This window comes from Rhinopithecus roxellana, chromosome 1, assembly GCF_007565055.1.
Source record: "Rhinopithecus roxellana isolate Shanxi Qingling chromosome 1, ASM756505v1, whole genome shotgun sequence".
Taxonomy (NCBI): Eukaryota; Metazoa; Chordata; class Mammalia; order Primates; family Cercopithecidae; genus Rhinopithecus; species Rhinopithecus roxellana.
In genome coordinates this window covers 56059544-56081886 of record NC_044549.1, presented here as the reverse complement: position 1 = coordinate 56081886, position 22343 = coordinate 56059544, and the positions used below count along the sequence as shown (strand labels likewise).

Below are 22343 nucleotides of genomic sequence, written 5' to 3'. Positions count from 1 at the left end.
AAGGACACAGACTTGGACTGCCAAGGGTCCTCTCAGCCATGAGAGCCGCTGAAGACCAGTTATTAAATACTGACAAATGAAAAAAAAGTTGCTGATAAACCCTGGTCCCGCCCAGACCCCTCCTTGGGGTTACCATGGGCTCCTGATGTGTCTGTGTGTCCCCATCAGGTCCTCTCTTCCAGGCTCCCACAGTGCCTGTGTGTCCCTCACCAAGGAACTCACTGCTCTGTCCTGCAATTTCCCAACAGGCTGTGCACTCTCTGAGGCAGGAACAATGCTGTTTGTTTTTTCTGCATTCCAGAGGGTGTCCAACACTTGGTCACTATTTGGTGAATAAACAAGTGAATGAATGAATGAATGAATGGGGGGACCCTGGCTGCAGACACTCCAATGCATGAGAAAGGCTTGATGAATGTCTACTATGCTATACTGTCACACCTCCGTGCTTTTGCACACACAATTTCCTTTGCCCAGAATGTTGTGGGCATCCCCCTCCTCTGGACGGACAACTAATTGTTTTCAGCTTCTTGCTGCCCTGCTCAGTTGCCCTCTGCTCTGGGTCTCTTCCTGCTTAGCTTCTGCCCTGCACCCTTGTCACAGTTGTGGTTACAGTGGTGCAGGCATCAGCTGATTTACAGGGGTGGCCACTCTGCACCAGATTTTCTTGAGGTCATGTTGGAGACTGATTCTTCCTTGTCCCTCCTTTGACCAGGGCTGGGTCCATTTGGGGCTTAGAGCATGGCCCATCTCTGAGAGCTTCCCAGTTGTGAATGTCAGGAGCTGCTGAAACAAACACAGAAACACCCCTGGAGGGTAGAGGGAATTTTGGAGGGGCAAGACAGAAGACAGGGCCAGAGGGATGCAGCATGAGGGGAGAGATTCCCAGGAAGAAAGGAGGAGGGTGAGACAGAGCTAGGAGCTAGGAGTAATGGGGCTGGCAGCAGAGGCCTGGCTGAGACCTTTATTCCTTCTATAGGCCACCTTTAGGTGGTGCACAAGGCCCAGAGAAACGTTTCTCCTTCCCAAACTGTTACAGTTGTGAGCTTAGAATTCCACCGTGGGGTGACCCCTGATTTGGCACTCCCCACTCTGGGCTCCAGGGTGCCCCCGCTAAGGGGAGGGCAGACAGGGATGGCGGGGGGCTCTGAAAACCCCTGCTCTGTCTTGGGCGCCACGGGCTCTGCAGAGGAACGTGGAGATCACAGCACATGCAGTGGGGCCATGTTAGACCTAGCTGGGAAGCCAGAAGACCTGGGTCCTGACTGGAGCCATGGAACCGCTGTGTGGTCTCGGGCAAGTCTCTTTTCCTTTCTGAGCCTCAGTTTTCCAGTCCATAAAATAGAGATCTTCATCTTGGACCTGCCTACCTCTAGGTGCAGAGGTGAGGCAAGTGGAGAAAGGGATGAGACAGCTGTGATAGAGCTGCACACCGGGAGTGACAGTGTGTGCGTATGTCCATTGGGTGCACACAAATACACGTGGGCATGATGAGCTGAGATGCACATGTGCACATGTATCCCATTCACATGTGTGTGCATGTCCATTTGCACGTTCCACATGGGGGCATGGGCTCTACACGTGCTCCTGTGGTTGCAGACAGGGGAAGAACGGGGAGAAACGTGGGCCCATGGGTTTTATACATGCACGTGTGGGTGCCTGAAGGATGCCCACATGAGAGCCTATAAGTGAGATGGAACTGCTGGTGCAGCAGGAACTTTGAGGTGGTAGAGCTCTCCCTTCTCCTCCCGCCCCATCTCCTCAGACTCTTCTGGTGTAGACACATGTCTCACTCACACACCCCTGCCATGCATGCAGGCTCTGCCATGGTGGCCCTGGCTCATGCCTTAGCCATACATACAGACACACATATCTACCCAGCATCATGCCTGACATCCACAGGGGGCACATCCCAACCACATGACAACCCCCATGAGCTGAGAGACACCCTGCTTGTTTCTGGCCTAGGCAGGCCCTGCAACCCTTGCTTGTGGGGTACTTGGGGGTTCTCTTTTGCTGACATCAGCAGCTGCTCAGGGTAGCCTGGGACTGGTAACCTAGGATGGTCCAGTGCCGTCTGCTTTGCCCACACTGCACCTTTCCCCACCTGCTTCCTCGCAGCGCTGGGCAGTGGGGAGGACCCCACAGATCGTCAGGAAGCTGGGTCACCAGTGGGTAGGTGGGGCTTAGACCCAGAGCCAGCACGCCTCCTCCTCCTCCCCACTGTCTTCATGCCTGTGCGGGCTCCAGGTTTGCACCTGTGGATGTGGGGAGGGTGCCAGCACCCTCTCCTTGCCCCCCTGCTGCTTGTCCTCTGGCACCCGTGACATGCTCATTATGCATTCTCACATTACTCATCTACTCTGCCTCCTGCCTGGACCACAAGGTCCCTGAGGGCAGGACCAGGCCGACTTGTCGCTGTGTAGTCCCCAGCAACTAGTGCAGTACACTTAGTGTGTACATGGGGAATGAATGGATGGGTGGAGCCTGGCAGGATGGGGTTCAGGGAGCACCAACATGTGCTACAGTGGGAGGAAGAGCCACTCATCCCTGCCTGTATCAGGTTTGGAAATTAATGGGCCCGCAAAGAAGCCAGCTAGAGGTGGTGGCAGTGTTGTGAGAGGCAGGACTATACTTGTGCTCCTATTGGCCCAAAGAAACAGCACCCTGCCTGTGAGGGATCACAGGCTCCTTCCCTGTGATCACCCCCACCTTGCCATCTGCAGAGCCACAGAAGAGGGCACTGCTTGGGGCTGGACCAGGGAAGGACACACAGTAGGTGCTCAACATGAGTCTGTAAAATGAACAAGTAACACCCCTGCCTTACTCAAGGGGCTGCCAGAGTGTCCAATGCCAGGGTTGAAATCCCTGTGTGATGTTCAAGGTTCCCATTGCTCTTTCTACCTTCTTGGCCCTTCACTGCCCCGACCTCCAACCAGGCCCCTGTGCAAGCCCCTTCCTGCCTTTGCTTGTGCTATGCCCCTATGTGGCCTGTCCTTCCCTCTTCCTGGCTAATTCTAATTTCACCCATTCACAAATCTTGCCATAGCCCCACCCCACTCCTTGGGGATGTCTCCCTGAGCACTCCCAGGGCTGGTCAGGGTGTCCTCAGGGTCTGTGAAGCAGGGCATGTGCAGGGAGCCTCAGGAGGGGAATGTAGGGCAACTTGGGGGACCAGTGTGCAGGGATCCTTGTTCTAGCTCCACAGGGCCATGGCCACCCTGGTGTTCCCCATGATGTCCAGCTGTGTCCACTGGCTGCTGCAGGGTGGAGAGGGAGAATGAGGTAGAGGGATGGAGGAATGGAGGGGTGGGGCCCCTCAGAGGTCTGGGCCTTGAGGGGGTTCCCCTGTTTCTCCCTCACGGCTGGGGCATGGCTGGGGTTTTGAGTCCCTGAGCCTTTGGGGGTTTGGAGGGGAGCCTGGCCTCTGGAGGAGGGAGATGTGCAACCATGGGGAGCGGCACCTCAGTGTGGGAGTAGGGGGATGATCCTGGATGAGTCTGTGTGCTTCGGGCTGTATCTGGAAGCCCTAAGATGGAGGTGCTCAGCCTGCAAAGGAGTGGGGGAGGTGAGAGGAACATGGGGAGCTGGTGACTCAATCCCTGTTTCCTGGGCCAGGGAGGGATTATGGGATGGGGAGTCTCAGCTGAAGTTCTCTAGAGGTGGAGCCATGGAAAAAGGCTTAGCCTTCTGCAAGAGGCATCATGGTCTGACACAAGGAAGAACTTCCATTTAGTGGGCTCCCTCTCTAAAACAGCGACCTGAGGACACAGTGGTATCTCCCTCCAGAGTTAGGGATAGGCTAACGGATCACTGCCTGGGAAAGGGGGATGGGCCAGCCCTTCTCCAGCCCCATAATTAGAGATGTTCTGGCTCCCTAAGGTCAAGGACCTCTAGCATACCTGGGGTCCTGACCATGTGAGCCAGGACCTGACACCATGGCTGGAGCTCTGAGTTGGGAATATCTACAAGGGAAGCATTGGTGACCCAGTTGGTGACCTTGAGGCCCATGACACCAACCCTGGGCTGCTTCTCACTTGATGAGTAACCCCGTGGGCACGTCCCCATCCTGTGACCAGTGGGCTCAGGAGTGAATCCGAAGCTACCAGAGTTAACAGCATCCTTATGGGAAAGTGGGGGCTCCTTCTACCTGGGGAAATCCCAGCCTGTTTAATGGACACATGCCATAGCCTTGAGTGAGTATGCAGGATGTGGCAGGAACACATATAAGGCCCTCAGGAGCTGGTGTCGTTTCCCACATCTGACAGCAACACCTAGGGTTGGAGCCCTCAGATGCCTCTCTGGACATCTATGGCTGTACCACTCTGAACGTGCACTATCTCTTCTGATCTCAAAAGCTAAGCAGGGTCAGGCCTGGTTAGTACTGGAATGGGAGACCACATGGGAAAACTGGGTGCTGTAGGCTTTAGGGAAAAAAGAAAAGAAACGCCTCCCCTAGTATGATGGGAAGCCACAGAGGGTGCCCAGGGGAGAGAGTGGTCAGCAGTTCCCTGGGGCCAGGCCCTATTTCCCCAGGTCCCTCGTGAAGACCCAGAAGGTCTGGCCTCTGCTCCTTGCCTGCTGTCTCTCTTCCTTCCACCTCTCCTTCTAAGAGGAAAATCACAGGAAAGTCAACCTTGTGGGGAGAAAGGAGAGGATTTTTAATTAAAAGTTAAAGAGAATTCACATCCCGACACCCTGAGAGAGTCGCAACAAGAGAAGGCAGGGAGCTGATGGGGCAGCGAGGGGCAGAGCAGAAAAGTAGGCCATGCCAGCTGAGGGCTCCAAGCATGGTCCTCCCAGCTGCCCCTGCCCGGCTGGAGTCCATCAGTGTGGCAGGCTCTGAGCCGCACGGGGCTCTCTGTGCAGACAGGGCTTCAGCAGCCTCTGGTTTTCCGTCCGGGGAGTGGTGGGGGCTCAGCAGTGGTGCTGTGGCTAGGGCAGCACCAAATACTGACTGGAAAACAGCTTAAACTGCTGTGATGCTCCCTCTGCCTGGCTCCACCTCTGGGGGTAGGAAGGTGAATGTTCCTGCTGCCAGGAAGGAGGGTGAGGACTGGTGGCCTGGCTGGAGTTGTGATGCTCGGTCAGGGCCAAGGCTTGGGCCACATGTGACCCACTGCAGGGCTGTACACATACCCTGTGTATATAGTCCACAGCCCCTGGCAGCCCCTTCCTGAGAGACAAACCACACCTTGGTCAGGATGGGAGAGTGGGAGGGTGTGGGGGCTCTGGGCAGCCCACCAGCTATGGGAAGTTGTTTGACAGGTGGGTGGACGGATAGGTGATGGCGACGATCACTGGGGTTCCTGTTGGCTGTGTTTGCTGCATGCCTGGCAACTGGCGCAGCCCATCCATGTGTGGCTACATGTGCTGTGTAGAGGCAATGCTGGCATCCTGGCCCCCTTGCCCCTTCCTCCTTGCCCCCAGCCTGCCTGTCACACACATGCCCTCATGTGCCAGGCTGTGAGTGGGAAAGGCCACTTAGTATCTCATTAGTCTTAGCCCAGCCTGGGTCTGGGCAGTCCCTGGGTGTGAACAGGGTACATGGGCACTCCTGGGGCAGGGCTCAGTCACGTCTATGCCATCCCTTCCCCTGGGTTCTGGGAGGTCTCTGACACCCTCGGGCCCTGCCCACTAACCTTCATTGGCTCTCCAGGCTCTGAAGCTGAGCTGGGACATGTGTTGAGGGGGCATGTGTGCAGGGGACAGGGCCAGAGCTGACCTGTGAGGTGGCCCCACGTCCAGAAATCTTTCTTCATCCCATTCCCTCTTTACCCTTTCCTGGGAAAAGAAAAACATGGAGGGGGAACTATGACAGACATCATTTTGCAAAGTGAGCTAATTACAGGGAAGTCACACAGGGAGATGAGATTAGCAGAAGGATATCTGATAAAAGGGAGCCCAGGTATGCACATGGGTGGTGGGGAAAGGTCAGGGTCACCCTGAGGAGATTGTGGGGCCTGGTGCTTCTGCCTGGGCCATGCGGAGTGGAGGCAGTTACCCCCTCCTCACTCAGGCCACAGTCACAGGCTGGGGTGTCACTGATGTCCATAGGTGAAGCACAGGTTGGTCCATGTTCTCTCTTCAAATGCTCACTACTAATCTGCTGGGCCTGGGGACAGGGTCTTCCCAACTCTTCCACCTGACTCATGGTGGGGACGCATCAGCCCAGGGCACTCCTGCCACCCCATGGTGCCCTGCTCCCCAACTCTTCAGCCCTTGGCACTACAGGGACACAGGAAGATGATCTGGGAGTCAGAAGACCAGCAGTCTAAAAACTATCCCTCAGCAAGGCCCTGAGGCCCCCAGCACCTGGAGCCAAGGGTCCAAGATGCGAACTCAGAAAAGCTTCGAGCCCCCTTAGAACTCCAGCCAGGAACATGATGCTACACTTGTACCAGGACCCCAGGATGTGAGTGAGTCCAGGGGAAAAGCCAATGTCCTCTGACCCCCAGTGACTGGGAACTGCTCACTGCTGCACCCCACCAGCTCACTGGCTGCCTCCTGGGGACAGGTCAGCAGACATCTGAGGAAGGAAAACGAGAGGCACGCAGGAGGCACTGCCTGCTTCCCAACCATCCACGTTGGTTCCTGGGGGTTCTGCCTTCTCACCCTGCAGTCTGCTCCTGCCAGAGATCCCCTGGCCCACAGGCACTGCTTCCACCCTCCCTCCTCTTCAGCAACCAGGAGTTGTTCCAGACTATCCCTCCCTGGCTGCCTCACCTTATCCTGAGTCAACCCCGACATCCCTGCAGCCCTAGCTCTGGCTGCAGGCCTCTGACCCCTCCCCTGACAACTACAATGGCCTCCACTTCCTGTGGACTGGAGTCTAACTGCCCACCCCAGTTCAGAACTTGGAGTCTAGCATCCCCCACAGTGGAAGCTGGCGGCCGCCCTGGATTCTGCCGGATCTTCCACTCCACTCCCCCAGATTGCCACAGGCTGTTCCCTTTGTCAGAATGCCCTTCCCTGTTCTGAGGTGCAAACTCCCTCCTTCCCTCTAGCCTCAGCCTCAGCGTCCCTTCCCTGTGCTTCCAGGCAAGTGGGACACTTTTTCACAGAATCTCAAAGTGGAGTCAAGTGACAGGGATCTTCCCTGCCAAGCCCCCTCCTGGAGCAAAGGATCCAAGATGTAAGCATGTAAGGTCAGAAAAATATGAGGCCCCTTCTTTCTTTTTTTTTTTTTTGAGACGGAGTCTCGCTCTGTTGCCCAGGCTGGAGTGCAGTGGCGCGATCTCAGCTCACTGCAAGCTCCGCCTCCTGGGTTCACGCCATTCTCCCGCCTCAGCCTCCGAGTAGCTGGGACTACAGGCGCCCGCCACCACGCCCGGCTAGTTTTTTGTATTTTTAGTAGACACGGGGTTTCACCATGTTAGCCAGGATGGTCTTGATCTCCTGACCTCGTGATCCGCCCATCCCGGCCTCCCAAAGTGCTGGGATTACAGGCTTGAGCCACCGCGCCTGGCGAGGCTCCTTCTTTCAATGGCGATAACCACATGGCACAGGCGATCTACACGCTGGCTACACCTCCATTCAGAAGACCCCACCGGCAGTCCCACCAGGTGGACTCCTACTGCCCATCTACAGATGGGGAAACTGAGGAGAAAAAGGAAATCACTGGCAAAGGTCACAAGGCTGATGGGTCAGTGCTGTAGCTGCGATCTCGCCTGGCACGTCTCCCTCTTCGTCCAGTTGCCTGGTCCACGCTGCCCTGGAAGCCAAGTCACCCTCACAGACTCATTTCTGGAAACCCTACTTATGAAGAGGCTGGGGGATCTTATTTCAGAAGTAAACAGGATTTAGTTGGCCCAGCTCTGCTATGTGGCAACAGACCTGGTCCCTAAGTGGTGGAGCAGCTTTGGCTGAAGTGAAAGAACCGGGGTTCCCCCCAGATTCAGGGTAAGCTGCTTCCCCTTTCTGGTCCCCTGTTCTCCCATCTGTCTCTGACAGCTGCCCCTCAGTGCCAGTCACTAACCAAAGCTGCTCATTTCTGCCCTCCCCAGGGCTATGGCTCCTTGACCCCTGGCCCATGCCTATGCAGCTCATGGATGGATCTCAGCTTGCCTGGTTCCTGGTCTCCTCAAGCCCTCTCCCATCCCCTGCCCTGACCCTGTCTCAGGGTCTATCTGTCTGTTCATCTGTCCATCTGCTTGACCACCTAAGGCTCCTCTCCTCAGAGGCTGCCAGACCTGATGACTGGGGACACAGGGGAGGAGAGAACCAGGGCTGCTCAGAGGGATCGTGAATAGAAGGCTGGGAAGCCCCACACTGAATCTTCAAAGGCTTCATGACTGCTGTGCTAGGTGGAGACTGCGTGCCCTGCTGACCTTTTCTAAGTCCCACCCCATTGCCTAGGGCTGCCCCTGCTGGTTTCAGATGCCTGCCCAGCCTGCACTTGGCAGTCCTGTGGGATGAATATGTGAACTGAGAATGGCGAGTTGCCCACTTGTCCACCAACCCTGCCCAGGGAGGGGATGGACCCTAGGCACCCAGGAGGCTGAAGGATGGGGCGTCTTGCCCTAGCTGATCTCCATAACTGGGCTCCAGCTGGTGTTGACACAGCAAACATGCTGCAACTCCCATTTGTCGAGGCACAGAGTGGGCAAACACAGGAGGCTGCAACAAAGGGCCCGACAACCGTGACCAGCCTCTCAAACAAGGGCCCCCAGGCCTGTGCCAGGAGGCAGGAATCTTCGAGCAGCTGGATACTCTGGCCCTCAGAGGTGAGAGCTGGGGACAGGGCCCTTGATGAGGCCCTCAGAGAGGGGAAGGCTGGCAGGAGGCCCTGCAGCCCAGGATTGTTTTACACATGGGGCGGAGCTAAAGGAGGACAGATCTGTCTGTCCGTGGGGCCCGTCCCACGTACCACCCCCAGAAGCATCCCTCCCTGGACTGGTGTCACCAAAGCCTGGGCATAAACTCTGATGACAGATCTGTGCAGCCACACTTGTTTCAATTGTACTGGTAGGGAAACTGAGGCCCACAGAGTGTGAGGTTTGCCAAGGGCTCAGTGCTGCTCAAGTGTGAGGGGCTGCAGCACAGGACATGTGAGGGCTTTGATTCTTGGCCACCTTCTATGCTCTGGTTCCAGTCATGGGCACCCCGTGCCATGCTGCACCTGCCTAAGGACCCTTGGCCACAGGTTCTTTTTTGGGGCAGTGCAAGGTCTGGACTGTGTGGGATGTGGTCTCTGGATGGGGTCTCGCCTAGACCCCAGGGAGCCCCGTGTACCCCAGGGAGACCAGCCTCACACTGCATCTGCACATGTGCTCTGTGGAGCCTGCCAGTGGGCAAGACCCTCCGCCACTGCATGCACGCATCCCAATACACATACATGCGCTCTCCACCTCAGGACCTTGGGCCCTCTTGCTCCCTGATTCTCCCTTGCCTAGCTAAATCCTCCCTCCCCCCAGGTCCCCTGGGCCTGGTCAAGTATCCCATGGGCTTGCCCCATGGCTCCACCCTTTGTGGCATGCATCACATCACTGCCATCTTCAGCAGACTGCACTCCTCAAGGGAGGGGCCCAGTAGGTCTATTCGTGCTGTCCCCGTACCTGGTAACCTACTATCGTGCCAGCACACAGCAAGGGCCAGTGCTCACTAAACAGAAGCTGAAGCAAGGGAATCTGAGGCACCTAGTATCCCAGGACAGGAGGAACCAGGGTCAAGGTGGAGTCTCCTCCAGGAAAACCTCAGGTGCCCCTGCCCAGGTCACCACGGCACCTGGGGCCGGTGAAACCTCAGGTGTTAGCTTGGGGAAGACAGCTGAGGGTCTAGGAGGGTCCCAAGGGCCTTCTTGCCACCCTATGCCCCCTACCCTGGGTCTGCAGCACTATGCCTTCCCCAGCAGTGCCTCTGTGAGCCTCAGCTTCCTTCTCCCATAGGCACTCACTGCCACAGAGAGGCATTGCTCACTATGTATTTTAGGGCACAGAAAGTGGGGCCAGAGAAGTGACTGGCCACTCCCAGGGCCATGCTTCCATGAGACCAAGCTTCCATATGTGGATATGCAGCTACCACCCCAGAAGTCAGGTGGAGAGCCCTGTGCCCTGCCTGTCACCCCCACGCACCCTCTCTCCTGCAGTGGAAACTGATGCACAGGCCGAACCTTCCAGGCTCCCCTCCCAGCCCCCAGTACTCCCATCTCAGCGGATTCAGACTCAGTTCGGCTCACTCTCACTGCTAGGCCAGTGCCCAGGTTGGGAACTGTACTGAGATGCCTTCTTTCTTCCTTTCTTCTACCTTTGGAAATTCCACCTGCCTTCCAAGGCTCAGCTCAAATGCTACCTCCTCCAGGCTGTCTTCTTAGACTTGCCTGTCCCATGTTAGCTGCTCTGCACATTGGGAACCCACAGCCTGTTGCCCGTCTCCTTGAAGTCTGGGCCCCAGGGCAGGGATTAGCCTGGCCACCGGCTTGCCCTTCCTCACATGCACCTACCCTCCCCCAGCCTCGCACATGAGGATTTCAGAACAAAGAGCCAGACACTATTAAAACTCAATTAAAATTCTTACTTTTCTGATCCTAAATTAGGCTGATTTGTCCCTGTGGCACCTGCAGGCCCTTTCCCTCCGCCTCCTTGCATCTGCTCCCTTCGCCAGCTGGGACCCCCAGAGAAGAGGGCACCATCAGGGGATCCTCCCTCTACGCAGGCCTTCGCTGGGGAGTGGAGACACATATATCTCCCTCCCTTGGGGTTCATTTTCTCCATTCAATGGACTCCCATCTCCCTGTCCTGGATTCTTCTCCTCTGGAGGTGAGGTACAAGGGTATTAAAAAGGAAACTAGGGGCAACAGCTCCCAGCCTGCACTTGGAGCCGTCTCCCGGCCATCCTCTCCAGCTGCTCCCCAGCAACCCCCAGTCGAGGTCCTGCCTCTAGGCCCTTGTTCATGCTCTGCCCTCCACCCGGCATTCTCACCTTCCCTTCCTGCCCCTGGCCTTTCCCTTTGCCCCAGCCAGCACCACTCTGCTTCCTCCCAATCCCTGGGAGCTCTGGGAGGGGCAGGTACACAGGCTCAGGAGCCAGGGTAAGCAAGGGGTACTGAGACCTTGCCTCACCCAGACAGTGACCAGGGTTGACATCTAGTCTCAGACTCTGTTCTCTCATCTGTAAAACGGGCATTCTGCCCCACAGCAAGTAGACATTGGAATCACACCTGGCCTAGGGCCAGGCTGGGGGCAGCAGAGGTTTGCTGAATGACTGAGTGAGCAAGTGAAAGACAGGGAGGCTGCATGGCACTCCCAGGGGAGGCACCTGGCATCAAAAGCAAGGCCATAGGGCGGGAGAGGCTCTTGCAGTGAGAGCTGGGCCTGGGGCATCTCAGCCAAGGTGTTCCCACAGGTGGTGGGGTGACACCAGTCACGACACCCAGGGTGTTGAGCTTCTGGGCCTGACACATGCCTGCAGTCAATCCCTTCCTCTGACCTTCAGCCACTAGGGAGAATTTGGTGGCTGGGTACAGGTGTCTGGAATTGACCCATCAGGCTCTGTGGGCCTTGGGGTGATGCACATCAGCCCCCCTAGACCCTTCCTTTGACTAGCAGGTGCTAGTCAGGAATGATCACAGCGCTTCTGACCCCTCCTGAGGTCCCCGCATCTTGGAGGAGGTCCCAGGAGACGGGCCTGCTCCACAGGAGCAGTCTCAGGAGCCAGAGAAGCTCAGGCCCAAATCCACAAGCCAACCTTTCCCAAGGCCTGGCAGGCTGGGCCAGGCCCTTGTCTGACCACCACTAGCTCAGGCGGGTGGGTGAAGACAAGAGAATGACTATTTCTCCTGAGGATCTTTGGCCATGCCCCAGCCATGTCCCACCTGCACTGTCTCCCTTGACCTTCCCAGGGAGACCAGCTCCCAGCTGGAGGCCTCCAAGGGGTCTTGGAATTCTAGACCGCCAGACAGAGATGCAGGCAGGGGAGGCCGTCCCCACACTCACGTCCAGCTGTTGGGGGTAGCGTCTTTGCCCAAGGCTCATGCTGACCCCAGGGACCCTTGGGTTTACTGTCCCTTCTGCACACATCCAGGCCACCTCGTCCAAGGAGCCCTCTCTGATGCCCATTCCTTGGTGGTCACTCTGCTACCACATGCTCCCTGGTCTCTCCTAGCATTCACCACCAAGTCCCTTCCTTATCTCCTTGCCAGCCAGCTCTCTGGCTGCCTCCCTCTGTAGGCGGAGGGCCCCAAGGGTGCCCACACAATGGGTGTCCAACAGATGCCCAATCCCCAATGCTTCCCCCATCCCTGGGGACCCCCAGCTGGCTCCTGTGGGCGGCACCTTGCCAGGAAGCAGCGGCACTGTTTGGGTGAGGGGAGAATAATCAGCTGTAAACGCTGCAATCAGGCAGAAAAGGCTGCTTGGGCGCTTGGCGCCCACGCGTGCGCCTAATTGGCTCCACGTGTCTGCGGCTCCTTTCAAGAGCAGGAGAGTGGAAGGGTCAAGATCTCTTAATGTTCATAATGGAGGGGAGGCAGAAGCCATCGCCAGCCCCACATAAACACCTTTTAATTGCCCAGAGAAGGGTGGGAGGAGGCAGCCAATGCCACAGGATTTCCTGCCTGTCCATCCACCATTACTGCACCTTTTAGAGCTTCCCTAGTGTGGAGTCAGAGCCCAGAGGCTGAGCCCCAGCCACAACCCAGAGCCACAGCCCTGGCATCTGTTCTACAAATGTTCACGAGTTTGCAGAACTCATGTTCTGTTCCACACCAGGCCTTGGCAGTAGGCGACACCCACGGCCTGGTCCTCCGGGGGCCAACCTGTTTGTCTCACCCTCATCAGTGAATGCACCAGTGGACCCGGCTGAACTGCCCTCCAGCTGTCTCAGTGCCAAACTTTCCCCCACATCTTGCTGCCTCCTCCAGGCAGCCCTCCTGTGACCTCTCTGGACTGAAGGGATCTTTCTCCTGCTGGCCTTTCCGCCTGCACCTCTCCGAGGCCCCCAGTATCTCCCTGCTGTGGCTCCCATGGCTGCATTTCTGTCCTGTTAGGCCAGTGGTTCTCAACTGGGGCAACTTTGCCCCCAGGCCACATTTGGCGATACTTAAAATTATTTTTGGTCGTGACAACTGGAAGAGTGGTGTACTGCTGGCATCTAGTGGGTAGAGGGCAAGGGTACTGCTAAACATCCCACAGTGCACAGAGCAGACCCATCGCAAAGCAGGATGCGGCTCAAGGTGTCTAGATAAGGCTTTAGAAAGGAGGTGGGAGCTGCGCAGGATGGTCTCCTTCCTGACAAAGGGAGCAGTCTGCTGCCCCACAGTCCCTGGCTCCCTCCCTGGCTCGCACCTCCTGCCCCTCTGAATGCCCAGCCCAGAGCCCAGTTCCTGAACAGACCCAGTCACACTGCCAACAATGCATCACTTTAATTGGGTTAAGTGGCCATTAGCAGCAAAAGCAGGGCGGCTGTGTGCAGAAGGGTTTTTAATTTTACTCTTTAAATGATGCTCATTCCCCAGAGAGGCCACCAATGGTGGGAACAACGCCTGCTGGAGCCCCTAGAACCCAGGCCAGAACTGCACGCCACCCCCTCCCATCCATGTGAGCCTCATGGGGGTGTGGGAGGGGTGCTCAGTGTCTTGTTTTCACTGCCCAAGGAAGAAACTGAGGGGGCAGGGACTTGCCCAAGGTCACTAGGTCATCAGAGAGCAAGCCCCTGTCAGAGGAAACCAGTGCCCCATCTCCTGTTCCCTCGACCCTGTCCCGCTCTGGACAGCAAACACCACATGGCCACTAATGGTAGCAGAGAGGAGGGCAGTGGCTGGGGAGCCATTTGTGGGGTCTGGAGCCCAACTATCTGGATTTAAACCCTGGTTTTGGCCAGGTGCCATGGCTCACACCTATAATCCTAGCACTTTGGGAGGCCAAGCCGTGCAGGTTGCCTGAGCTCAGGAGTTCGAGGCCAGCCTGGGCAACATAATGAAACCCCAGCTCTACTAAAATACAAAAAAATAGCTGGGCATGGTGACACGCACCTGTAATCCCAGCTACTTGGGAGGCTGAGGTATGAGACTTGCTTAAACTTTGGAGGCAGAGGTTGCAGTGAGCTGAGATCCCACCACTGCGCTCCAGCCTGGGTGACAGAACAAGACTCTGTCTCCTAAATAAATAAATAAACCCTGATTTTGCTGTGAGACCTGGAGCAAGTGGCTTAAGCTCCCTGAAGCTTAGTTTCCTCAATGTGAAATAGAGAGTAGAGAGCAACCCAGCAACCTGTGTGAGGATTCAGAGCAATACAGAGCATGCAGGTTCACTTCAGGTCTGGCACTTGGTGGGCACTCAGAGGCCAGTAATCCTGGAAAGGAAAGATTTCAACCATTTTTTTGGGAAAAGTCCTGAACTCTGAATCTACACAGAATCACCTGTGGCACATTAAAACATTCTGATGCACTGCCCCCGAGCCCCCCAGTCCCCCCAAGAATCTGATGCGCTTGATCTGAGGCAGGGGCTGGGTGCCATGATTTTAGAAGCTCCTCAGACAATTCCAATGTGCAACCAGGGTTCAGAAATGCTGCACGAAGGCAAAGGTTTGACCCTTAGGACAATGGGAGGGACCTGAGTGGGAGGATGGGAGGCACGGGCATGTTAGGAGGGATTCTGGGCTTAAGCCTGGGGCTGGGGTCTCCAGGTGCTAGATTCCTAGCGGGGCCTCCCACCGCCCCTGGTTTGAGGAAGGAGGCAAAAGGGCCTCCTGGAAAGCAGGTTTCCAGCCACCACGTTGATGTCCTTCCGGAACCTGCTCTGGCCTTGTTGTCCTAGCCCTGGGCTTCCCTTTCTCTAAGAACCAAGCCCGCTAAGCCTCGATACCCTTGGCTGTGTCCCTGAGAGGAGACTGGAATCTTTCCCACTGGGGTCACCCCTCACCTAATCCTGGGCAGGGCCTTCCCTTCCCCCATGGCCTCTCCTCTGAGCCACACAGCACAGGATGGTGCTGCAGGGGCACAACCTCCAAGGGATTGTCCACACTGTGGTCTTTATAAGTGACACCCCTGGAGTTGTGAAACCAGAAGTGCTGGGCAGGGAGAGTACTCATGTCCTGATTTCATAGGAGGAGAAACTAAGGCCTGGGACAGGACTGGACTGAGAGTTCCATGAGGGCAGAAACAGGGCCTGTCCTTCATCACTGCACCCCCAGCACCTGAACAGGGAGTGGTACACAGTAGCCAGCGGCGGATGTTGGTGAATAGATGAAGGAGGAATGTAATGATGAGGGGGTGGTCTTCCCCAGAGCCAGGCCATAGGCCAGGGCCCAGCTGGGAGGGCAGGAGAGTCCTGATTTGGGTCCAAGTCTGCTATAAGAACTTAGGCACCTCCCTGTTCCTCCTGGGACCCAAGACTCTGAGAGAGTGGGCCCTAGTTCAGAGGCCCCCATCTCCCTAGGTAGTCAAAATTCCAAGACAGGTACCCCTCCGTGTTTCTGAAGCTGAGGGCCCAGCCTATTTCCCAGACTTGGGGATGCTGGTTGCTTGCGTTGCAAGGCCCCTGATCTGGCCTGCTCCCTCCTGACTCTTGGCCCCAGCAACCACCCTTTGCAGCTTGGAGAAACTCGTTACAAACATCTGATTGTCCCTGATTAGATGAGACAATGAACTTCCGTCCTGTGTTGCTCAGCTCCCTCTTTGCAAGCCCCCAATTAGAATTCCAGACCAGAGCAAAGGATTTAAATTGGATTGCTGGATGGGGTACAGGGAGACAGGAACAACGTAGTGGGGGTTGGGGGTCCAGTCCCCCAACAGCCCTCCCTTCATATATACTCAGGCTGCAAACCAATGTGAAAAAGGAGAAAGGGACCACAACTTGATTAAAAGCACATTTAAAACATAATTAAGACCAAAGCTCATCTTCAACAATTAGGACCAAGCAGCAGGAAGGGAGGTCCTCCCCTTCCTCTGGGGATATGGGCAGGAACATCTCGTGTGTCTGGAGCCGGGGGTGCTGCAGCAGGAGGAGTTCACTGCCCAGGAGTGCTGGGAGGCCACGGGCTGTGGGCTCAGTGCTCACCTCAGGAATAATGTGGGGAGTCAAGGCGCTGGCTCAGAGTCAGGGAGACCTGAGTTCAAATCTTGGCTCTGCCATATCCTGGCCTGATACATGGCACCTCTGAGTCCTAGTGTCCCCCTCTGTGAAGCGGGGGTAGCCAGGGCTTCCTTCTCCGGGTTGCTGTGAGAATGATGCATGATAGACTCAGCGCGTGGTGAGTGTCTGTCTGGTCAGTGCATGCCTTTCCCCATCATTTCTCATAAAAAATAATTTCTGGGTCGGATGCAGTGGCTCATGCCTGTAATCCCAGCACTTTGGGAGGCCAAGGCGGGTGGATTACCTGAGATCAGGAGTTTGAGACCATCCTGCCAACATAGTGAAACCCTGTCTCTACTAAAAATAGTAGAGACATGGGCGTGGTGGCGGGCGCCTATAAACCCAGCTACTTGGGAGGCTAAGCCACGAGAATCGCTTGAACCCAGGAGATGGAGGTTGCAGTGAGCCAAGATTGCGCCACTACACTCCAGCCTGGGTGACAGAGTGAGAGTCTATCTCAAAAAAAATAATAATAATAAACAAATAAAAGAAAAAGAAAAAGAAAAGAAAAGAATTTCTGTTTAGTGCTGGCTATCTCAGGCCATGGCTGGGCTGCAGGTGCAGTGGAAGGGAGAGACACCTGTCTGCCTCATATGGCAGAGTCCAGCAAGGGGGGGATGCAGGGAGAGGGTTGGGACCAGGACCTCAGGCCTTCAGCTGCTCCTCCTAAGCTATCGGAGTTGACTGTTCCTTTAGGGGTGGGGAAAGTGGCTTGGAAAGAGACCCCAGCCCTGTGATTCCCAAAGAGCTGGGCAGGAGGCTGGGTCCTGGGCTCCATGCATGGAGGGTGGGTCAGGCGTCTGTCTCTGCCACCACTCAGCATCCCTGCTGTCCCACGGCCTGGGTGAGTGGCAGGCTGAAAGGCCTGAGGGCTGCCCCTTCCCACATTTATCAGACAGTTCCAACACAAGTTTGGGGCTGGGTGCCCACATTTGTAAACTGGACAGGGGCAGCAAAGTTGGGAAGTAGTGTGCAAATGAAGGGTCTGGAAGGAAGTGGGGCAGAGACAGAGTTGGAGAACAAGGGAAAGGCAGGAGAAGGGCATCCAGGCCCGCCCAGTTCAGAAAGGCAAGAAGGTGGGGAGCGATGCACTGGCTGAGAGAGGCGAGAGTAATGGGCTGCTATCCCTGCAGAAGGTGTGGCTCTGCCTGCTCCCCGCTGTCTTCCCACACTCATGACCAGAAGATCCTGAAGGTTGGGTGGGGCCCTGCTCTGGGTCCTCTGGGTGGGAGGTCCTCAGAGTCCACCTTCTCTGGGAATCTGGCCCCAAGAAGCAGCCTCCACCTATTCCACGGCCCCAGGTCACATAGGGACAGGCAGGGGATCCCATGGAGGACAGCAGGGCCCAAACTCCTGGAGAAGGAAATTCTGGTTCTCTCTTAGGACTGGATATGGCAGGGTGTGGGCTGGGGTGGCCACCCCGACTTAACCTAGCCAGGACCCTGGCCTGAGCCTGGGCACAGCTTGTGTAGACTTGCTCATTTAAAAAAAACTGCTTTATTGAGAAACAATTTATACACCGCAAATCCACCCAAATAAAGTATACAATTCAGTGGCTTTTAGTATATTCAGAGTTGTGCAACCATCGCCACAATCTAATTTTGGAATATTTTCATCACTCCGAAAAAGAAACCCTGTACCCATTAGCAGGCCTTCCCTATCCCTTCCCTTCCCAGGCACCCATGCATCTACTTTCCATTTCTATGGATTTGCTTATTCTGGACATTTCATAGAAATAGGATCACACAATATGTGGTCTTTTGTAACTGACTTCTTTCACTTAGCATAATGTTTTCGGGTTCATCCATATTGTAGCAAGCATCAGGAGACTTCATTCCTTTTTTTTTTTTTTTGCTTTTAAAGAGATGAGGTTTTTACTCTATTGCCCAGGCTGGAATGCAGTGGCACGATCATGGCCCACTGCAGCCTTGATTTCCTGGGCTCAAGCCTCAGCCTCCTGAGTAGCTGAGACTACAGGTGTGCATCACCATGCCCAGCTTCGTTCCTTTTTATTGGATTAGTTTGTCTTTGACGCAGGCTGGAGCAACTGCAGGTATGCCTCTGATCTGGGGGAAGCTTGGATGCCTCTCACTCATTTACATATGACCTTCCCTGGTCACTTGGCAGCTGAGAAGCCCCATCTCACCTACTCTCCCTCGGATGGGTTGATTGCCAGGGGTCTGCCTGCTTTGTCATGGCAGCCCAGCACGTTCCTGTTACCTCTCAGAACTACAGTGGCCTGAGGCTGACAGGCACAACCTCTCTGAATATAGGGGCCCAGATGAGGGAGCAGAGAAACATTCAAAGCCATGGGCAGAGCAGCCCCCATCCTTACGTGGCCTTCTCTGTGGGGCTTGCAGAGCCCCTCGACACTCCCTCCAAGAGAGCCTGCAGCCTACCTCAGGGGCAGACTCCACTAGCAGCAGGTCACTATCCTGACCAGGAGCCCATCCAGGGCACCACCCATAAACAAACCTGGGGACCCAGAAGAATGGGAAAACCCCAGGCCCGGAAGGAGGGAGGGATAGGGCCTGCCCCAGTCCCAGCCTCAGGCTCACACAGAGCCCCAAGACTCCAAGTCACCACCTCTCATGCAGCTACTCCAGAAAATATCATCCTGTTCCTGCCGCGGCTGCCCACATTCCATGTGGGCACAGCCCTGCTGATGCTGGCCCAGCTGAACTCAGCAGGGCCATGTGATGAAGGCTCGGGACACTGCCCTCATGGTGCAGGACCTCTCCACCTGGCCCTTCCTCAGCGCCCCTCCAACCTCCGCCCCCAACACACACACCTACCTTCAGGGCCTGCACCTTCCTGTCCAGCAGGCTCTCAATGTCCCCCGCCACCTTCTCCACCAACTTCTGAGGCTCATTCTCCTGTACCTCGAACAGGTTCCGGTTGTCCTTGTAAATCTGGAAGGAAGCAGAAGCCAGGGGTGAGACCAGGTGGTCCCATGTCCCCATGCCATGGCCCCTGCATACCCCTCTGCACAGCTCACCTCAGCACAGTCCTCACCCGCACCCAGACCCTGTCTTTGGCCTCCGAGAGAGGGCATGGAAGGCCAGCACCCCCACAGACTTGAAGGCAGGGCAAGGCCAGGGGCTCCGTAGCTTGCATCTGGGATGAGAGCCCAGTTTAGGCTGGTCGTTGTGGGTGGTGGGATGGGGTTGTCACGGCCTTCCCTGGGCCTCAGGGCCCCCCCTTTCAGGGTCATGAGCAGCCCCTCCGACTAGCTCAAGGTAACTGAATAGCAGAGGGGAAGGGTGGGCTGAAGAGGAGGCAGGAGGTTGAGGGGAGATGGAGTCAATAAGCACACACTACACACCCCATCCCAACAAGAAGATGCTCACATCCATGCATGTGCACACACACAGCCACGGCTCCGCACTGCTCGGGCATCTGGACCCCTTTTCGTGGGTGCTGCCCCAGGGCTCTTACAGAAACTAACAGGAGCTCTGGGCAATCCTACGGGCTCCTCTGTCATTCAGGGCACAGAATATGGGGAATGGGGACCAGGGAGGAAGGGGCAGGTTGAATCTGCCCAGCCTTCCTCCAATGGGGGTCGGTGCGCAGGCACATGTGGCAGTGTAAATCTGATGGTGTGTGTGTGTGTGTGTGTGAAAGAGAGAGACAGAGAGAGAGATGGCTCAACATATCCATTTGTGTGCACGTGCCTGTATGTTGGGGCTGGGGTGGGGTTAGAATCTCTAACCCCCTAGGGACTTGTGAGTCTTAGGAGCAGATTTCTGCAAGTGTCTTTGTTCACGGCTGGGTCTTGGGTGTGTGTGCGTGCGTGTGTGTGTGTGCATTTGTATGCGTCATATACCACGGCATATGTCTCCAAGCCTGACTGGGTCCATGTGTTCATTCAGGTGACCCAAGGAGGTCTGTGCCCCAAGCACAGGCTCTTTCACCACCAGAGGTCACAGAATAGGCTGCTGTGACTGAGCCGTGCCACCAGGCTGAGCAGAAGTGGAGGGACATGGAGAGACAGAGAGGAGGTGATGAGGGGAGATAAGGAGGGGGGAGAGGCAGCCGATGAAAGACAGACAAGCAGTGAGAGATAAGGTCGGTAGAGTGACAGCGAGAAGGCAGGGAGATAAGACCTTGTCATCTGACAGGGGGACGGGGTGGAGGGGGTTGGGTGCTGCCAGAGCCCCTGCCCTGCCGCTACCCAGTGCCTGGCAGTCCAGGGGTTAAAGCAACGCACAAAGCCGGCTCAGGCAATCTTCTCCTCCTCCCGCCACCCCCATCCCTCCCGGCTTCTCTTTTCTTTTTGTCCTTCTTTTAGAACAAAATAATTTGTGGTGAAGTCCCGCAGAGCAGTGGCAATCAGGGGGCGAGACTTGAGGCCTGGCCACATGGCCAGGAAAGAGACAGGCCCCGAGTGAGTGCCAGGCCAGGATGTTCCCTGGGCCCTTGGGCCCTGCCTCAGGACAGAGATTCACAGAGGCAGACAGTGATAGAGACAGAGGGTAAGGAGGGGTTGGACCCTAGGGATCACTGAGGAAAGGCAGGGAACCTACAGCCTAGCATCTTACTGTTGGGGAAACTGAGGCACAGAAACAGGAGAGGACAAGGCCAGGCGGTTGAGTGGCAAAGCCAGATACCCCATCGGCTTTCAGCCATCCTTGACAGATCACTCTGGGGTGTGTGTGGCCATGGTCTCAGTCACATCCACCGATGCCTCTGGAGAGTGGCGCCGTGACCCACTTGCACCAGCAGGGGGCACCGCTGCCCGGCTTCTCCTGGCCTGTAATGAAGTTCATACCTCAGACTCTGTCAAGGTCATTCCCAGGTGCAGACAACAGTCTGGCTGTCCATGGCTGTGTACAGCCCCAGGATCTGAGGCAGGACCATGTGGTTCTCCTGGGAAAGTCCAGGAGTCCCTCCTCTTGGGCTCCAGGGTGCCCCTTGCAGCCTGGCATGGTGACTGTGCTGGGGATCAGGGGGCTGCAGAGTGAGCGGGTCTCTAGGAGGCAGGCCCACACCTCAGGGCACCAACAGGTGACATGAGGCCTTGGAAGCCGAGTCTCTACCAAAAGTCACTCATCTCTGAACCTCCATGACTAATCTATTAAATGAGAGAACAGTAGTCCCCACCTCATGGGATGGGGACAGCAAACCCATGCCTTGAGCAGCCTGTGCTGTTGTTACTGCTATTGTTTGGGATCACCAGAATTCTGCAGACGGAATCATAGTACCTCCCTGCCCCTATTCTCTCCCTGCTAGATCTGTACACTTGGGGCTGTCCAAAGCCATCGGCTGCATTCCTGAGCTGGTAGCCTCAGTCTCCTAGGGTCTGCCCACCTCTAGCCCCACCCCCTTCTCCCAGATTGGCCTGGGCAGTCTCCCACACGGCAGCCACCCTGTCCTTGTCTCCAACACCTCAGCCTCGGCCCCAGAGGTGATAACGGTGGAACCCAGACACTGGGACGCCACTAATAGGGCACAGCTATGGCCAGCTTCCTTCTCTCTCTCCCAAGCACCATGTCTGTGTGCTGTGGACACTTGGCAAATCCATATGCTGGATTCTATGTCCAAAAGCAGAGCTCTGGGGCCAGCTGGGCCCAAGTCTGATTCCTCACCTTTTGCCTGCAGCTGCAAGAGCCCTCAGGGCCCAGGGATGCATCCACTGTGCTTTCTTCCTGTTCTATTTCTACCGGAGGACCCACCACAGCATCTTTCTGCCAGCCCTGGTGCCACCACCTGGGGCCCATCAAGCCCACTGACCTATCATGTGACTGCAGACTTCTGGGTCTCCAGCCCAGGCCCGTTCCCACAGCTATACCTTGACTCACACTGTCTCTGCATCCCCTCCACCTTGCCCTGCTATCTAAATCCTCTCTAGGGCAAGGCCAGGGAAATGGGCTGGAAGGGGTTTCTGGTGAGACGAAAGCAGAATCCCAGAAGTGCAGGGGCTGGTCACACTGCCAGCCAAGCCTGCTCCCCAATCCCAAATGAGCCCTTGAGGTGCAACAGTCCTCGAATGATATAGCCCCTAGTGCCACAGCCCTCCTCTCAACATTCCCCTGAACTTGCCCCAATTGTCCCTATCTTCTAGGGTGGGCCCTGAGCTGAGCCCCAAATCCCCAGAAGATCTAAATGACACAGCCCAGCAGATGGTCCCACCCTGGGAGAAAGGTCATCTCTACATTGATGTGGTCCAGGGAGGTGTTTTCCACCTGCAGGCCCAGCAGGAGCCCAGAAGAGCCCAGGGCAACTCCAGTGCACAGACTTTGCCCAGGGCTAGCCCCACTCCAGCCCCAGCCTCTA

The 22343-nt window shown here is 56.2% G+C and overlaps 1 protein-coding gene and 1 pseudogene across 4 annotated transcripts in view; one reads left to right on the top strand and one right to left on the bottom strand.

Annotated features, from left to right (window-relative positions):
* CACNA2D2 (calcium voltage-gated channel auxiliary subunit alpha2delta 2) overlaps window positions 1-22343 on the bottom strand; it is a 140325-nt gene that overhangs the window by 51601 nt on the left and 66381 nt on the right. For all 4 annotated transcript variants that reach the window (XM_030936261.1, XM_030936299.1, XM_030936350.1 and 1 more), the window contains exon 3: window positions 18863-18979. In XM_030936261.1, the coding sequence (XP_030792121.1) occupies window positions 18863-18979 (117 nt within the window). The remainder of the gene's footprint in view (window positions 1-18862; window positions 18980-22343) is intronic.
* Window positions 4305-4423, top strand: LOC115892294 (annotated as a pseudogene).